Genomic DNA, 16,815 nt, shown 5'->3' on the forward strand with positions numbered 1-16,815 from the left:
CTCATATATGAGGCCGCAGAGTGACATGTTGCGACGTCTGGGACGCTGCTCCAGCAGTGCATCCTGGGAAATGTTCAGTGAAACAGGACATGTTCTGGTTCAGGAGGACGCAGCATGGAGACATGTAGACATTTTTATTCAGGCAAAACAACCAAACTGCAGCTCTAAATATCACAGTTATGATTCTGCCTCTGAAACGCAGCATTTCTGCTCACACACCATTTATAACAATTATAGTAAATGAAGGAATAAAACATGAAGTATTTCGTATTATACGTAAAGATAAATATTGTCCACATTTGAAGCTATAATGAACGATTTCCCTGAATCAATCAAACTGATGGATTTCCTTTGTCATTTTGCAGCACACATGTACATACCTGAGCTAACACAGGCAGCCGCGTCTCAATGCATCAGAATATCTTTTGTATCTATGCTCTTTTTCTATGTCTGCTTCTGTCTCTTTGAACCCAGGCTGCTGATTTGGCTGCTTTGTGTTGTGCTTTCATCAGCACCAGGTGAAAGTGTCAGCCTGGCCTCAGCTCTACATCTTCTGAAAACATTCTCTTGCATTACTCCAAACTTGTATCCCCTGGAAGGAGAGAGAGGACAGAAAGGAAACGGTTAGAGTCGAGCTCAGAGGCTGCGCTCAGAGGTCAGCCTCCTCTCTACCTTCTTGCACATGCTGATCTGCATCAGAGCGTAGCTGATGAGCGCCTCCAGCAGGTCTTTGTCTTTCTGATCCTTGAAACGCAGGATGTCAGCCCAGGCCTTTACGGCGTGCTCCCTGGTGAAGGACACATTGAACAGAGCCTGAGCAGAGCTCCAACCAGCAGCCTTTGCTGCTGCCTTCACAAACAGTCTGTAACTTACTGGCACTCAGCTGTTTTCTCTTTCACAGCCTCTTCCCCCTCTGCTATCAGCTCTTCTAGCAGGTTCAGCTTGGCCTCCCTCTGCTCAGGAGCCTCCTGCCCAAACAGCTTGTTGGTCATCCCCTTCAAGGAGAACGTTCTCACCATCTGAGGGAGTACAGAAGAGAACAGGACATAGAATCTGATCACCTTCTGTCCGTTGCAGTTCTTCAATTCTGAATGAAGATTAAACCTCTTTGAAGAAATGAAAAACCTGATAAATCCTGAAGGCAGAAGCATGAGAAATGAAAGTGTTTCCTCTGAAAAGCAGCAGCATGTCTGAAACTAAAGAAGCTCTACAGGTACTAAATGTAGACTATAAACTGTTTTCCTCCATCATAGCTAAAAGAATGGAAAATTGAATGCAGGATTTAACCGATGAGGATCAAACTGGTTTTATAAAAGAAAGACAAACACAAGACAATATAAGGAGAACTCTTCATATCATAGACCATCTGCAGGGAAGTGGGGAGGGGGCAGTTCTAATTAGTATAGACGCGGAAAAAGCCTTCGACAGTGTCAATTGGAACTTTTTGTATAAGGTCTTAGAAAAATTTGGATTTAATGAGACATTTGTAAACTGTATTAAATCAATTTATCAAGAGCCAACTGCACGGATTAAAATAAATGGCAACCTGTCAGGAAGAGAGGAACAAGACAGGGATGCTGCCTCTCACCTAGTCTTTTTGCACTGTTTATAGAGCCATTAGCTCAGATGAGGCAGGAAGTGGAAATAAAAGGAGTGGAAATAGGAGGGGAAGAACATAAAATAGGGTTGTTTGCAGATGACATTTTGATGTATTTAAAAAACCCAAATGAAATGTTTTTAAAAACAATAAGGTTGCTCGACGATTATGGGAAACTCTCGTTTTACAAAATTAATGTGGAAAAAACACAGATCCTAACAATAAATTATTCCCCGCAGCAGAAAATAAGAGATACCTACAAACTTAAGTGGAACGAAAAATCTATAAAATATTTGGGGGTAAACATAACCAAAACAATTGACAAACTCTATGATGCAAATTATCTAGAAATAAACCACAATATTAAGAAGGACCTAGGGCGATGGATGGACATTGGCTTGGATCTCAGCTCTAGAGTGGAGATAATTAAAATAAATATTTTACCACGACTGTTGTACCTATTTCAGTCCCTGCCACTGACTGTCCCGCAAAAACAATTTGTAGAATAGGACAGATGGATTTCAAGGTTTATATGGAACGGGAAGAAACTGTTGGGAGCTGGAGAAGTTCCATCTCTCTCCAGCAGAGTCCGCCATGGATCCTCCTGAGCTGAGCCTTCGACACACCTGAGGCGCATCTCATCATCAGAGGATCCACACTATATAAGCTGTCTTCAGACCTTGCCTCGACGCCGCAGTGTTAAGTCCAGTTGGTTAGCACCTAAGCCTAGTATCTTCTGAGAACCTTTGTTGCCATTGAATCCAGATTGGATTCTAACCCTTTGTCTCTGCTTTCAGGAATCCTGTTTTTCTCCTGTGAAGCTCTGGAAGAGCTTAACCTGCCGAGCCTGCCCTCTGAGCCAAACCTGAAGACTCTTCTCTGGATTCTCATGCAGCTCAGGACTAAGAGCTGGAAACTCAGAACCAAGGTCTGCCTTCTCGCTAGAAGTAAGACGCTGAAGCAGTTATCGGACTCTGCTGAACAAAACAATCTCTGGACCCAACAGTTCCTCCCTCAAGGCTTTACCAGGACTCCTCAAGGTACAAACCTGAAAACCTCAAACTCAACTGATCTAACGCTAACAGAACTGTCTCCCACACAGACTCCAGTGAACCAGCCCCCAGGCCTGAACCAGTACCAGTGTTATTTCCATGTGCTTTGTGAAACAATAAACCTGTTAAACTTTTATTCTGTCTCCGTGGTGTTCTGCATCTTGGGCCTCTCAGTAACCCATCATGACAGAACACTGCGGCCAAACACAAGGCCCAGCAGATCACCTCCATCGTCGATTGGAGGAGCAGGAGGCTCAAAACCATGGACACGCTCTGGCTCTTCGTGAGTTAAATACCCATATTGAAATGCAGAATCAAATGCTTCAAGGCTATGCTAACTACATGAACAGCGCTAATGCCACGCCGGCTGCGCAATCATTTCCGGGTCCAGTTCCGCCTCCGAGGTCACCGGCAGTGACGTCATCACCCGAGTTCCGCCCAAGTCTACCGGAGAAATTTTCTGGTAATATGAAGGACTGCAAAGGATTTTTGTTTCAATGTCGTTTAATTTTTCAGAACTCTCCTGGCAGTTTTCCCACGGATTATAGAAAGATAACTTTCATTCTGTCCCAATTGACAGGAAGAGCCCTGGAATGGGCTCAGGCAAGGTTTGCCTCTGACGAAAGCCTCAGTTGTCAATACATCGATTTTGTCTCTGAATTTTCTCAAGTATTCAACCAAGAAACTGATCAAACCATTGACTCTCGTGCTCTTTTTAACCTTAAACAGGGAAGTTCTTCAGTGGCGGAGTTCTCCATTAACTTCCGGGTTAAAGCGGCAGCTTCCGGATGGAATCAAAGTGCTTTAAAGGGCGCATATTTTATGGCTTTAAACGAAAGCATCAAGGATGAACTAGCAACCCTCGACGAACCTGCAACACTCGAAGAATTAATCCGCCTGACAATTAAGCTGGATAACAGGATCCGAGCTAGAAACAGCTCCAAATATAGGAATCAGGGTTCCTTTGCCTCTGCCCCTGCTTCTAATAATATGACTGTTTTTTCTGCTCCCACAGAACATTTGTCCAAACCGAGACCTAAAACCCAGTCTCTCCCTTTGCCTGTTCAGGCCTCTCATACTGGTGAGACGGAAATCGAACCCATGCAGGTTGGACATACTAGGCTGACGCCTGAGGAAAGACAAAGACGTTTTTTGAGCAAACTGTGTATCTACTGTGGTGAGAGTGGTCATTTCATCGCTTCATGCCCAGCTAAATCAAAAGCCGGGGCCCGTCAGAGGTTTTGAGGAGTCTGGCGGGCCATGTCAACTCTGAAAAATCTCCTCGTCTGATGCTCCCTGCCACTTTATTCTTCTCAGATCAGAACCTCTCTTTTTCTGCTTTCATTGATTCAGGCTGTGAACGAAATTTAATTGACTCAAATCTTGTCCAGCAGCTTCAAATTGAAACCGTTCCTCTAACCCAGCCTCTTTGTGTCTCGGCAATTGATGGGAAGAAACTCCACCAGGTCACCCATCAAACCCAACCTCTCGAGCTACTAATCTCAGGTAATCATCGAGAAACCTTAACATTTTTGTTTTTCCCTCCGCATGTTCCCCTCTGGTGCTTGGTTTTGAATGGTTGGAGAAACCTAATCCCCATATTAACTGGACTGATCGTCATGTGGAATCCTGGTCAACTCTTTGTCATGAAACATGCCTCCGTTCGGCAGCTCCCGCTGTGGGGTCCCCTAGAGGTGGGGGGGGGGGGAGATGGACTCTCCTGACCTTACTTCTGTCCCTTCCGAGTACCATGATTTGGCTCCTGTCTTCAGTAAGGTCAGTGCTACGTCCCTTCCACCACACAGACCATATGACTGTGCGATTGAGCTATTACCTGGAGCACCACTTCCCAGCAGCAGACTTTATAATATTTCCAAGCCTGAACGAGAAACCATGGAAAAATACATAAATGAGTCTTTAGCTGCCGGAATTATTCGCCCATCTTCCTCTCCGTTGGGTGCATGGTTCTTTTTCGTCGGCAAGAAGGACGGTTCACTAAGACCCTGTATTGATTACAGAGGCCTGAACCAAATAACTATTAAAAATAAGTACCCTCTCCCATTACTCGCTTCTGCATTTGAACCTGTCCAAGGGGCTACTGTATTCACCAAACTTGATCTAAGGAACGCTTATCACCTCCTCAGGATTCGAGATGGAGATGAGTGGAAAACAGCCTTTAAGACTCCCTTGGGCCAGTTTGAATATTTGGTTATGCTTTTTGGTCTAACTAATGCCCCTGCATGTTTTCAAGCCTTGGTAAATGACGTTCTCAGAGACTTTTTGAATGTGTTCGTGTTCGTCTACATTGATGACATACTCATTTGTTCTAAGGACCTTTTTGAGCATAAGAAACATGTCCGCCTGGTGTTACAAAGATTACTAGAGAACAAACTTTTTGTCAAAGCCGAGAAATGCGAGTTTTATCAGTCTTCAGTCACCTTTTTGGGGTTTGTGCTCGAGGGCGGGCAGGTTAAGCCTTCTGAAGATAAAATAAAGGCAGTTTTGGAGTGGCCGGTTGCTGAAAACCGTAAGCAGCTGCAGAGATTCCTTGGCTTCGCTAATTTTTATCGAAGATTCATCAGGAACTATAGTCAGACTGCTCTTCCACTAACTTCTCTAACTTCAGTCAAAATAACCTTCCAATGGACCCCCGAGGCATAAACAGCATTCGATAAACTTAAGACTTTGTTTTCCTGAGCTTCTGTGCTGATCCAGCCCGATCCATCTAAACGATTCATCCTCGAAGTAGACGCTTCCGACTCTGGTGTGGGGGCAGTCCTATCTCAAAGACTCGACACAGATCAAAGAGTTCATCCATGTGCCTTCTTCTCTCATAGACTTTCCCCCGCAGAGCAGAACTACGACGTTGGAGACCGTGAACTCTTGGCCATCAAGCTGGCATTGGAAGAATGGAGACACTGGCTGGAGGGAGCTGAGCACCCGGTTCTTGTTTGGACAGATCACAAGAACCTTGCCTACATCCAGTCTGCCAAACAGGCCAACCCCCGTCAGTCAAGGTGGTCCCTATTTTTCTCTCGTTTCAACCTCATAATTTCTTACAGACCCGGATCCAAGAACGTCAAACCCGATTCTCTCTCTCGTCTTTACTCCGTTGATCAATCCGAGACGCCTGAACCTGTCCTTCCCGCATCCTGCACTGTTGGAGTGGTCACCTGGGAGATCACCGATCTTATTAACTCTGCCCTGGCTTCTGAACCTGACCCAGGTAACGGTCCTCCAAACCGAACTTATGTCCCTTCTTCTGTTCGATCTCGCCTGATACAGTGGATGCATTCTGCCAAGTTTTCCGCTCATCCGGGGGTGAGCAGAACCGTTGCCTTAATCTCTAGACGTTTCTGGTGGCCAACTCTTCACAAGGATGTCAAAGAATACGTTTTGGCTTGCTCTACCTGCCCCAGAAATAAGGCTTCACACCAACCACCCTCAGGTCTGTTGCATCCTCTCCCAGTCCCCACAGGTCCATGGTCTCACATCGCAATCGACTTCGTCACTGGTCTCCCCATCTCCCGAGGTATGTCCACAATTTTTACCATCGTAGATCGATTTTCAAAGTCCTGTCATCTGATCCCCCTCAGGAAACTTCCTACGGCTTTTCAAACTGCTCAGCTTCTGATTAAACACGTTTTTCGTCTGCATGGAATCCCACAGGAAATACTTTCAGATCGTGGGCCCCAGTTAATTTCCCAAGTCTGGAAGGCGTTCTGCTCTGCCCTAAACTGTAAGTCTTCACTAACCTCCGGTTATCACCCTCAGTCCAACGGTCAAACCGAGAGGATGAATCAGCAGCTCGAGTCCACCCTCCGATGTTTAACCTCCAATAATCCCACCGACTGGAGCCAGTACATCACCTGGATCGAATACGCCCACAACTCAAGTCAGCTTCCACCGGTCAGTCACCATTTCAGGTCAGTCTTGGCTATCAACCTCCACTTTTTCCCGCAGACGAGAGAGAGATTTCGGTCCAATCAGCACATCCGTCGATGCCAACGCATCTGGAGAGACACCATCTCCACTCTCAATCGCTCCACGGAAACGACCAAACGCTTCGCCGACTCAAGGAGACGTCCTGCCCCAGAGTACTCGGCCTGAACCAGTACCAGTGTTATTTCCATGTGCTTTGTGAAACAATAAACCTGTTAAATTTTATTCTGTCTCCGTGGTGTTCTGCATCTTGGGCCTCTCAGTAACCCATCATGACAGAAACCTAGGGTTAGATATAAAACACTTCAGCTCCCAATAGATAAGGGAGGTCTGGGCTTACCGGCCCTAAAGGAATATTTTTGGGCCGCACAAATTAGACCTCTGGTATGTTGGTGCAATGATGACTATGTTTCAAAATGGAAAAATTTGGAATTGGGTAGAAAAGCCATAGAAGTAAAAAATTTAATAGCACATAAAACACTCTTAGGCAAACTAAGCAATAAGATAGATTCAATAACTAAAACTACGATTGAAATATGGGACACAGTAATTGATAAATACAAGTTAGAGAAAGAAACTAGGAGTTTGAGCTGGTTTGCTTGGGATCCGAGGTTTAAACCAGGTATTTACGACACAGGTTTCAAAAAATGGGCAAATAAAGGCGCCACAGCAATATGTAAATTGACTGAAAAGGGCAAACTGCTGAACTTCAATAACTTAAAGGGAAAATATGAACTGGAGGATCAAGACCAGTATAGATACCTGCAAATAAAAGATTATGAGAGAGATAAAACCAACGTAAGTAAAATAATAGAGATATTTCATAAAGCCTATGAGGGGAATAAATTACGAATTATTTCAGCACTGTACCAGGGTCTGATGGCAGGCAGGAAGACATCTACTATGTACATTAAAGAAAAATGGGAGGACGAATTAAAGGAACATATAAGCGAAGAGGAATGGTTTAAAATTTGTAAAATGCAGTGCACGGCCACCTGCTCTCGTGAGTGGAGGGAATTTAATTGGAAAAACATGATTAGATTTTTTATAACACCAAAGATCAGGTCCAGGATGCTATCCAGTTCACAGCCATGCTGGAGACTCTGTGGCCAGACTGATGTAGGCCACACGCACATTTTCTGGTCTTGTTAAAAGCTAATTACATACTGGCGCAATGTTTGCCTTATTCTGAAAAAAATACTGGGTTATGGAATACCCAGATCTTGTAAAATACTTTATCTAGGATGCCTGACACACGAGGTAATTCACAAGGATGATGAATACTTGGTAAAAATTTCAGCATCTAGGAAAACCATCACAAAACTATGGTATAGACAGGACCCCCCTGCGGCGGAGCAGTGGCTGAGCATCGTGGAAGAGATTTTTGTAATGGAGAAAATCACACATAGACTGAGATTGCAGGAGGACAAGTTCGTTGTTAAATGGGAAAAATGGAGCGACTACAGGCGTAAGGAGAATACCCAGATAAATATGGTCACAGCTGTTTAACATTGTTTGTGAAGTTGAATGTATGATTGCCTCTCCACTGTATGTGTTCAGAAATGTTCAATAAAAAATAAGTAAAAAAAAAAATAAATAAAAAAAATAAGAAGCTCTACAGACCTGGAGGATGATGATCTTTGATCATCTCCTCCCAATCAATCTTCTTCAGGACCATATGACTCCATTTCCTCTGGAAAATAGGAATCTATCACCTCTTCATCATCTTCTATGACTCCACCAAAGTTTCTGCTCCTGCTGCAGGTGGCCGGGTTCATGGCTGAGGCCTCCTTATGTTCACACTGAATGGGATTTCACAGCTGGAGCGAAGGATTCCCGTGTTATCTCTATGTAGGGCAGATCTGGAGCGAAGGATTCCTGTGTTATCTCTATGTAGGGCAGATCTGGAGCGAAGCCAAGCAGAGCGAGGCCACGGCGCCGAATGTAGGGAAGCAGACAGCACGGTTTTAACGAAGTCGGCTAATCTGATGGCCGCTGCGCCTGTGAAGCCCGGCTGGTTTCTGGGTCTCCTGAGGCAGAGAGCAGGAATGGTGAGCCCCAGCGTGATGTTCTAAAACCTGAAATCAGGGATACTCAGAGTTTTCCGTTTCCCAAAGAGAGTTTGCTCATCCTCTGTTTCTGTTGCCATGGTAACATCCTCCCAGAGCTAACCTGGTCAGCAACAGGTTTCCACGCTGCTTCATCTCCTGATTTAGTCTCATGTTTGTCCTAGTTTTATGCATAAAAAGAAAAAATCCACTAGGTCTGTTAGACACGTTAGATTTAAAAACAAACACTTCATGTCCGTCTGATGAGGATCTTATTAAAGAATGATCAGCATTAATTCACAGAGAATGAAATATTTATAGGGAGAGGATTCTACAACTCAGTGACAGGAGAGGAGATTACTGGTTTTTGGTTTGTTTAATAAATAAAAATGTATTAAACAAACCAAACCTAAATAAAAATTTTATTTCTATTTAGTTTTATTTACAGTACATGAAGAAATACTGAGATTATTTTCAGTTTACACATAAATAGATTAAGTCATTCGACGAGGGACAAAAGGAATTACTTTAGGATTAGGATTCCTTTAATGATAACAGCCTGCTGAGCCTACTGGAACAATCTGAAGCCATTCTAAGGGACTGATAGCCGCTAATAACGACCATTTATTGGGATGATAACAACTGAAGCGCAGCAGCAAACAGACACTAATTATTTACTGTGTAAAAGAGACTGAATCAACATGAGGAGGAACCCATGAGATGATGAACAGGTTCCATAGATTAGAACGTTTTTATTCTTCATCCTCACATGCTGACTAAAGATTTCACCTAAATAGATACATGGATCTATTACCATTCAAGAAATAAACCCGTAATATTATCGCTGTAACAGCAACTATGGCAAGCATGTGGGAGAATTATCCTGCCATACAAGCAGTTTGATATTTATTAGTTCTACTGAACATGGATTCCTGATAGCTGAAAAAATATATATTTTTTATTTGCCAAAATGACATTCTTCACATCTAGAATAAACATTCTGGATGTCTAGAATTTAATTTCAGTTCTCTGTATTCCTAATATTACTGTTCAGTTTCTATTATTTTAACTATGAAGAAATGTATTTCAGATTTCATAAAAATATTTTTAGTCAAGCTGATAAATGTCAGAACGGCCACTTAAAATGTGGGAACATTTCTAGATAAATAAAACTTAATTCTTACTAGTATAATTTTTTTTCTATTTTCTCAAATTCAGTTTCTGCTGCAAAAATGTAATTTAGAAAATATATTATAACAGTTCAGTCTAGGAGTGTGATTTTGATCAGGAAGAATCTTATTTTAGTGATCTACAAATGGAGCAACAGAGAGGAGAGAGCTTTTAATAAATGTAAAAACGGCCTGCCACAGCCCACTTCATATAAACTTATGCATTAACAATCCTCTCCTTCTCCATCTTCCTCTCCTTTGCAGCTGTAGCGCTTTTTCTCTGTCTTTTAAACACATTCTCCATTTTTATACAATGTTTTCATTAAATTCTCTAGTTCCAGTGGGGTGAAATAGGCACTTCCTGTTGCCTGTTGTCATGGTGACTCATCAATCGAAGCTCCACTGATAGTGGCTTTTCATACTTGTTACGTACAGTACGTGCTTATGTCTGAGTGTTTCTATTTGGTCTAGTTGATTGAACGAATTCATAGCAGCTGTTGTGAAACCGAAAACTCGGGAGTTCCCGACTTTAGGCCAGAGTTAAGGATTTGAATCTGAGTTTGTTAAACCTGCTTTGTGAAACGGACCCTGGGAATCCGAAGCATTAAAGGCTCATGCTAACTAAGGTGTGGCTGCATTGGAGCTGCGTCACTCCCACTGAACACTTCACCCAGGCCGGCCCCACTGTGCCTCTGACTGCAGGTCCACGATCCCACTCTTTGTGGGAGTTCTACAACAAAAACAGTCGCCTGCTCGTCTTCAAACAGCCCCACTGTGCGCGTAGGTTGGTTTTATTCTGAAATTCACCAGAATTAATTCCTGTTTGTTTCAGAATTCCTGCAGTTGGTCTCCGTTGACACCGAGCACCCATCTACATCATTCTGCTCCAGGGTTTATTGCTGCCCGTCAGTCCAGAGCTGAAGGTCTCAGGACTTTACTGCTGCCTATAGAACGGCTTCATTCTGCCTCCAAAGTTGGATTCGAGCACTGGCTGCCAAACTCTTTCTCTTCTGTGTGTCTGCAAACCTACTTTAAGTGTATGACGGCCCCCTAGAGATCCCTCTGTGACTAGACTGGATCAGGTACCACGCTGGACCTGCCCCTTTCAGAGGCTAGAGTTTTTTTTACGGCCCTGGAGGTGCCTGGAAGGCCGGGACTGAACCATTCGGTTGTGTTGGTGCAGGACGGCGTACCCCTGTAGCCAGCTCCTCACGTTGCTGCTTCTTAGACACCAGGTCCTGGGAGGCCATCTCCAGCTCAAACTGGCTCAGCTCATGTTTCCTGCACACGGCCCTGCAAAGGTAAAACGCTCCGCTGTAAGCCTGGTATCTGCAGCCAGATGCTCCTGCTCTAATGTCACGTTAGAATCAGGAAGTGTTATAAAGCTAAACCACCAAGAGAGAGAAAAGAGTGGATCTGCATTCATATTCCTCTGGCCTAACCCTGAAACAGCACGGGTCCCAACAATGTGTGAAACACCCGCCCACTTCCTGGACCCCTTCATGCAGAGCTTCAGGGGGCCCTTAAACCTGGAGCCTACCTCAGAGCTTCAGCGTAGGACAGATATTCTTTCAGCTGGTCAGCGTAATGTTCCTCTTCTTCCAGGATGTCATCTATGGATGTGGCATAGCTGTAGGTGAGAGAGAACACAAAGTGCTGCAGTCAGCATGTCCTACATAAAGAGGTTCTTCACAGCAGCAACCAGATGGTTTCATTCCTTCATGGAGAAGCAGGGAGTTCTTACGCATCCATGTGATGACCAGCACTCTGCAGTCCATCTCCCATCTCCTTCTCAATGGCGCTCCACTCACTGCAGAGACACATATACACAGTAGGACCAATGGTGTCTCATAGATGATTAAAATCATTTCGAAAATAAAATGTGGATGACCTGAAGACTCGTCCATAGTTTCCATGGACCTTGTAGACAGCATACAGCCGATCAGCAACCCTCTGTAAGAGAAAGCGTGTGTTAGTTTGTTGCTTCTTGGCTCAGGAGCTATAAGAACAGGAGCTAACAGAACAGGAGCTATAAGAACAGGAGCTAACAGAACAGGAGCTATAAGAACAGGAGCTATAAGAACAGGAGCTAACAGAACAGGAGCTATAAGAACAGGAGCTATAAGAACAGGAGCTAACAGAACAGGAGCTATAAGAACAGGAGCTAACAGAACAGGAGCTATAAGAACAGGAGCTATAAGAACAGGAGCTAACAGAACAGGAGCTATAAGAACAGGAGCTAACAGAACAGGAGCTATAAGAACAGGAGCTAACAGAACAGGAGCTATAAGAACAGGAGCTATAAGAACAGGAGCTAACAGAACAGGAGCTATAAGAACAGGAGCTATAAGAACAGGAGCTAACAGAACAGGAGCTATAAGAACAGGAGCTAACAGAACAGGAGCTATAAGAACAGGAGCTATAAGAACAGGAGCTAACAGAACAGGAGCTATAAGAACAGGAGCTATAAGAACAGGAGCTAACAGAACAGGAGCTATAAGAACAGGAGCTATAAGAACAGGAGCTAACAGAACAGGAGCTATAAGAACAGGAGCTATAAGAACAGGAGCTAACAGAACAGGAGCTATAAGAACAGGAGCTATAAGAACAGGAGCTAACAGAACAGGAGCTATAAGAACAGGAGCTAACAGAACAGGAGCTATAAGAACAGGAGCTAACAGAACAGGAGCTATAAGAACAGGAGCTATAAGAACAGGAGCTAACAGAACAGGAGCTATAAGAACAGGAGCTATAAGAACAGGAGCTAACAGAACAGGAGCTATAAGAACAGGAGCTATAAGAACAGGAGCTAACAGAACAGGAGCTATAAGAACAGGAGCTATAAGAACAGGAGCTAACAGAACAGGAGCTATAAGAACAGGAGCTAACAGAACAGGAGCTATAAGAACAGGAGCTATAAGAACAGGAGCTAACAGAACAGGAGCTATAAGAACAGGAGCTAACAGAACAGGAGCTATAAGAACAGGAGCTATAAGAACAGGAGCTAACAGAACAGGAGCTATAAGAACAGGAGCTAACAGAACAGGAGCTATAAGAACAGGAGCTATAAGAACAGGAGCTAACAGAACAGGAGCTATAAGAACAGGAGCAAACAGAACAGGAGCTATAAGAACAGGAGCTAACAGAACAGGGGCTAACAAAACAGGAGCTATAAGGACAGGCACTATAAGAACAGGAACTAACAGAACAGGGGCTAACAGAACAGAAGCTAATGGAACAGGAGCTAACAGAAAAGGAGCTATAAGAACAGGAGCTAACAGAACAGGAGCTATGAGAACAGGAGCTATAAGAACAGGAGCTAACAGAACAGGGGCTATAAGAACAGCAGCTATAAGAACAGGAGCTAACAGAACAGGAGCTAAGAGAACCAGAGCTAACAGAACAGGGGCTAACCGAACAGGAGCTATAAGAACAGGAGCTATCAGAACAGGGGCTAACAGAACAGGAGCTATAAGAAAAGGAGCTAACAGAACAGGGGCTAACAGAAAAGGAGCTAACAGAACAGGAGCTATAAGAACAGTAGCCAACAGAACAGGAGCTATAAGAACAGGAGCTATAAGAACATGAGCCAACAGAACAGGAGCTATAAGAACAGGAGCAAACAGAACAGGGGCTAACAGAACATAAGCTAATGGAACAGGAGCTAACAGAACAGGAGCTAACAGAAAAGGAGCTATAAGAACAGAAGCTAACAGAACAGGAGCTATAAGAAAGGAACTAACAGAACAGGAGCTATGAGAACAGGAGCTATAAGAACAGGAGCAAACAGAACAGGGGCTATAAGAACAGGAGCTATAAGAACAGGAGCTAACAGAACAGGAGCTAAGAGAACCGGAGCTAACAGAAAAGGAGCTACCGTATAAGAAAAGGAGCTAACAGAACAGGAGTTATAAGAACAGTAGCCAACAGAACAGGAGCTATAAGAACGGGAGCTATAAGAACAGGAGCTAACAGAACAGGAGCTAAAAGAACAGGAGCAAACAGAACAGGAGCTATAAGAACAGGAGCTAACAGAACAGGGGCTAACAAAACAGGAGCTATAAGGACAGGCACTATAAGGCACTATATATATATTAATCACATTTTAGATGTGATTAATCTATCTCTGTTACAGGGATATGTACCTAAAGCTTTTAAGATTGCTGTAATTAAACCTCTGCTTAAGAAACCGTCTCTTGACCCAGATGACTTGGTCAATTATAGACCTATATCCAATCTTCCTTTCTTATCCAAAATTCTTGAGAAAGTAGTTGCCAAACAAGTTTGCGATCACTTCCACCATAATGAACTTTTTGAAGAGTTTCAGTCTGGCTTTAGAGCTCATCATAGCACTGAAACAGCTCTGGTGAAAGTCACTAATGATATTCTCATGGCCTCAGATAATGGACTTGTATCTGTGCTCGTCCTGTTGGATCTTAGTGCTGCATTTGATACAGTTGACCATAATATTCTTTTAGAAAGACTTGAATATTTTGTTGGAATTAAAGGAACAGCACTAGACTGGTTTAAATCTTATCTATCTGATCGAATTCAGTTTGTTCATGTTAATGATAGATCTTCAACACGCTCAAAGGTTACCTGTGGAGTACCACAGGGATCAGTGCTAGGACCAATTCTCTTTACTTTATACATGCTCCCAATTGGTAGAATTATTAGACAGCATGGGATTAATTTCCACTGTTATGCTGATGATACCCAGCTATATCTGTCTATAAATCCAGATGAAGCTAACCCATTACATAGATTACAGGCATGTCTTGAAGACATAAAAACCTGGATGACTCTTAACTTTCTGCTTCTGAATGCAGACAAAACAGAAGTTATAGTCTTTGGACCAGAGTCTCTGAAAAAGAAACTGATTAGCCAGTCACTTCATTTGGATGGGATTAAACTGATTTCAGATAATAAAGTAAAAAATCTTGGTGTTATTTTTGATCAGGACCTGTCATTTAAATCCCATATCAAAGAGGTTTCTAGAATTTCCTTCTTTCATCTGAGGAACATTGCAAAAATTAGAAATATCCTGTCCAGGGGTGATGCTGAGAAACTAGTCCATGCATTTGTTACTTCAAGGCTGGACTATTGTAATTCTTTACTATCAGGAAGTCCACAAACTGTAGTTAAAAGCCTTCAGCTGACCCAGAATGCTGCAGCCAGAGTTCTAATGAAAATGAAAAAGAGAGATCATATCTCTCCTATCCTGGCTTCTCTTCATTGGCTTCCTGTTTAATCAAGAATAGAATTTAAAATCCTCCTTCTCACATATAAAGCCTTAAATGGCCAAGCTCCATCTTATATCAGAGATCTGATTGTTCCTTATGTTCCTAACAGAGCACTTCGCTCTCAATCTGCAGGTTTACTAGTGGTTCCTAGAATTTCTAAAAGTAGAATGGGAGGCAGATCTTTTAGTTATCAGGCTCCTCTCCTGTGGAACCAACTACCAGTTTTAGTCCGTGAGGCAGACACCCTGTCTACTTTTAAGGCTAGGCTTAAAACTTTCCTTTTTGATAAAGCTTATAGTTAGGGTGGCTCAGGTTATCCTGAGCTATCTCTATAGTTATGCTGCTATAGGCTTAGACTTTTGGAGGACATAGGGACCCCCATTTCATCATTCTGCTTCATTCTCTCTCTGTTCTCCTATTCTGCAGAATCTGTTAGTTCAATCTCTAACCTTCTGCTCTCTCTGCTTTTCCTCAGAGTAGCTTTGCCTCGTCTGTTCCTGTTTGGCTGTGACGTCATCCTGGAAAAAAACATCAGCTGTGCTGCTTCTATCAACACCCTTGTTAATAGATGTTGGAGATCGGCCTGTTTTCCAGTGTGGTCCTGTTTCTCTGACCGTGACTGAGTGGATGTGCTCTCTTCGTCCTCTGGCATGGGAGCTGCCTTGGAGCTCGTCTGCCTGGCTGTGTGTTTCCTGGACGGGGCCGCCTTTTACAGCTGCTTTTTGTATCTCTGCTTCTGTCTCCTTGAACCCCAGTCGGCCTCGGCAGATGGCCGCTCACACTGAGCCTGGTTCTGCTGGAGGTTTCTTCCTGTTAAAAGGGAGTTTTTCCTCTCCACTGTCGCTACAAGCATGCTTAGTGTGGGAGATTGTATTTGAGTCAATGAGTCAATGCAATCAACTGGTTTTCCTTAGATAGAAAACTTTGTATCAATTTGACTGTATGATCTGGTTGAACTGTAAAGTGCCTTGAGATGACATGTGTTGTGAATTTGGCGCTATATAAATAAACTGAATTGAATTGAATTGAATAAGAACAGGAACTAACAGAACAGGGGCTAACAGAACAGAAGCTAATGGAACAGGAGCTAACAGAAAAGGAGCTATAAGAACAGGAGCTAACAGAACAGGAGCTATGAGAAAAGGAGCTATAAGAACAGGAGCTAACAGAACAGGGGCTATAAGAACAGCAGCTATAAGAACAGGAGCTAACAGAACAGGAGCTAAGAGAACCAGAGCTAACAGAACAGGGGCTAACCGAACAGGAGCTATAAGAACAGGAGCTATCAGAAAAGGGGCTAACAGAACAGGGGCTAACAGAAAAGGAGCGAAGAGAACAGGAGCTATAAGAACAGTAGCCAACAGAAAGAGGAGCTATAAGAACAGGAGCTATAAGAACATGAGCCAATAGAACAGGAGCAATAAGAACAGGAGCAAACAGAACATGGGCTAACAGAACATAAGCTAATGGAACAGGAGCTAACAGAACAGGGGCTAAACGAACAGGAGCTAACAGAAAAGGAGCTATAAGAACAGAAGCTAACAGAACAGGAGCTATAAGAAAGGAACTAACAGAACAGGAGCTATGAGAACAGGAGCTATAAGAACAGGGGCAAACAGAACAGGGGCTATAAGAAAAGGAGCTATAAGAACAGGAGCTAACAGAACAGGAGCTAAGAGAACCGGAGCTAACAGAACAGGAGCTAACAGAACAGGAGCTATAAGAACAGGAGCTAACAGAACAGGAGCTATAAGAACAGAACTA

General features: G+C 43.4%; 1 protein-coding gene across 1 annotated transcript; it reads right to left on the reverse strand.

Moving 5' to 3' along the window:
- Nucleotides 1-117: 117 nt before the first annotated feature.
- On the reverse strand, nucleotides 118-11,798 carry LOC119781253 (sorting nexin-4-like). The gene is made up of 7 exons (XM_038281664.1): nucleotides 11,700-11,798; nucleotides 11,553-11,618; nucleotides 11,349-11,438; nucleotides 11,002-11,101; nucleotides 874-1,019; nucleotides 673-787; nucleotides 118-592 (listed from the first exon to the last, which is right to left on the reverse strand). Exons 2-7 carry the CDS (start codon nucleotides 11,591-11,593, stop codon nucleotides 545-547), a joined length of 540 nt encoding a protein of 179 aa, XP_038137592.1. The 5' UTR covers nucleotides 11,594-11,618; nucleotides 11,700-11,798; the 3' UTR covers nucleotides 118-544.
- Nucleotides 11,799-16,815: the final 5,017 nt, after the last annotated feature.

The sequence above is a fragment of the Cyprinodon tularosa genome, unplaced genomic scaffold (assembly GCF_016077235.1).
Source record: "Cyprinodon tularosa strain WSP-4 unplaced genomic scaffold, ASM1607723v1 ctg1034, whole genome shotgun sequence".
In the NCBI taxonomy this organism is placed as follows: domain Eukaryota; kingdom Metazoa; phylum Chordata; class Actinopteri; order Cyprinodontiformes; family Cyprinodontidae; genus Cyprinodon; species Cyprinodon tularosa.

Coding starts and splice junctions, on each gene's coding strand:
- LOC119781253 (XM_038281664.1), bottom strand. CDS start 11,593: ATGGGAGATGGACTGCAGAGTGCTGGTCATCACATGGATGC. Junction 11,102..11,348: donor TCCTACGCTGAAGCTCTGAG/GTAGGCTCCAGG, acceptor TTACCTTTGCAG/GGCCGTGTGCAGGAAACATG. Junction 788..873: donor GAGAAAACAGCTGAGTGCCA/GTAAGTTACAGA, acceptor GTCCTTCACCAG/GGAGCACGCCGTAAAGGCCT.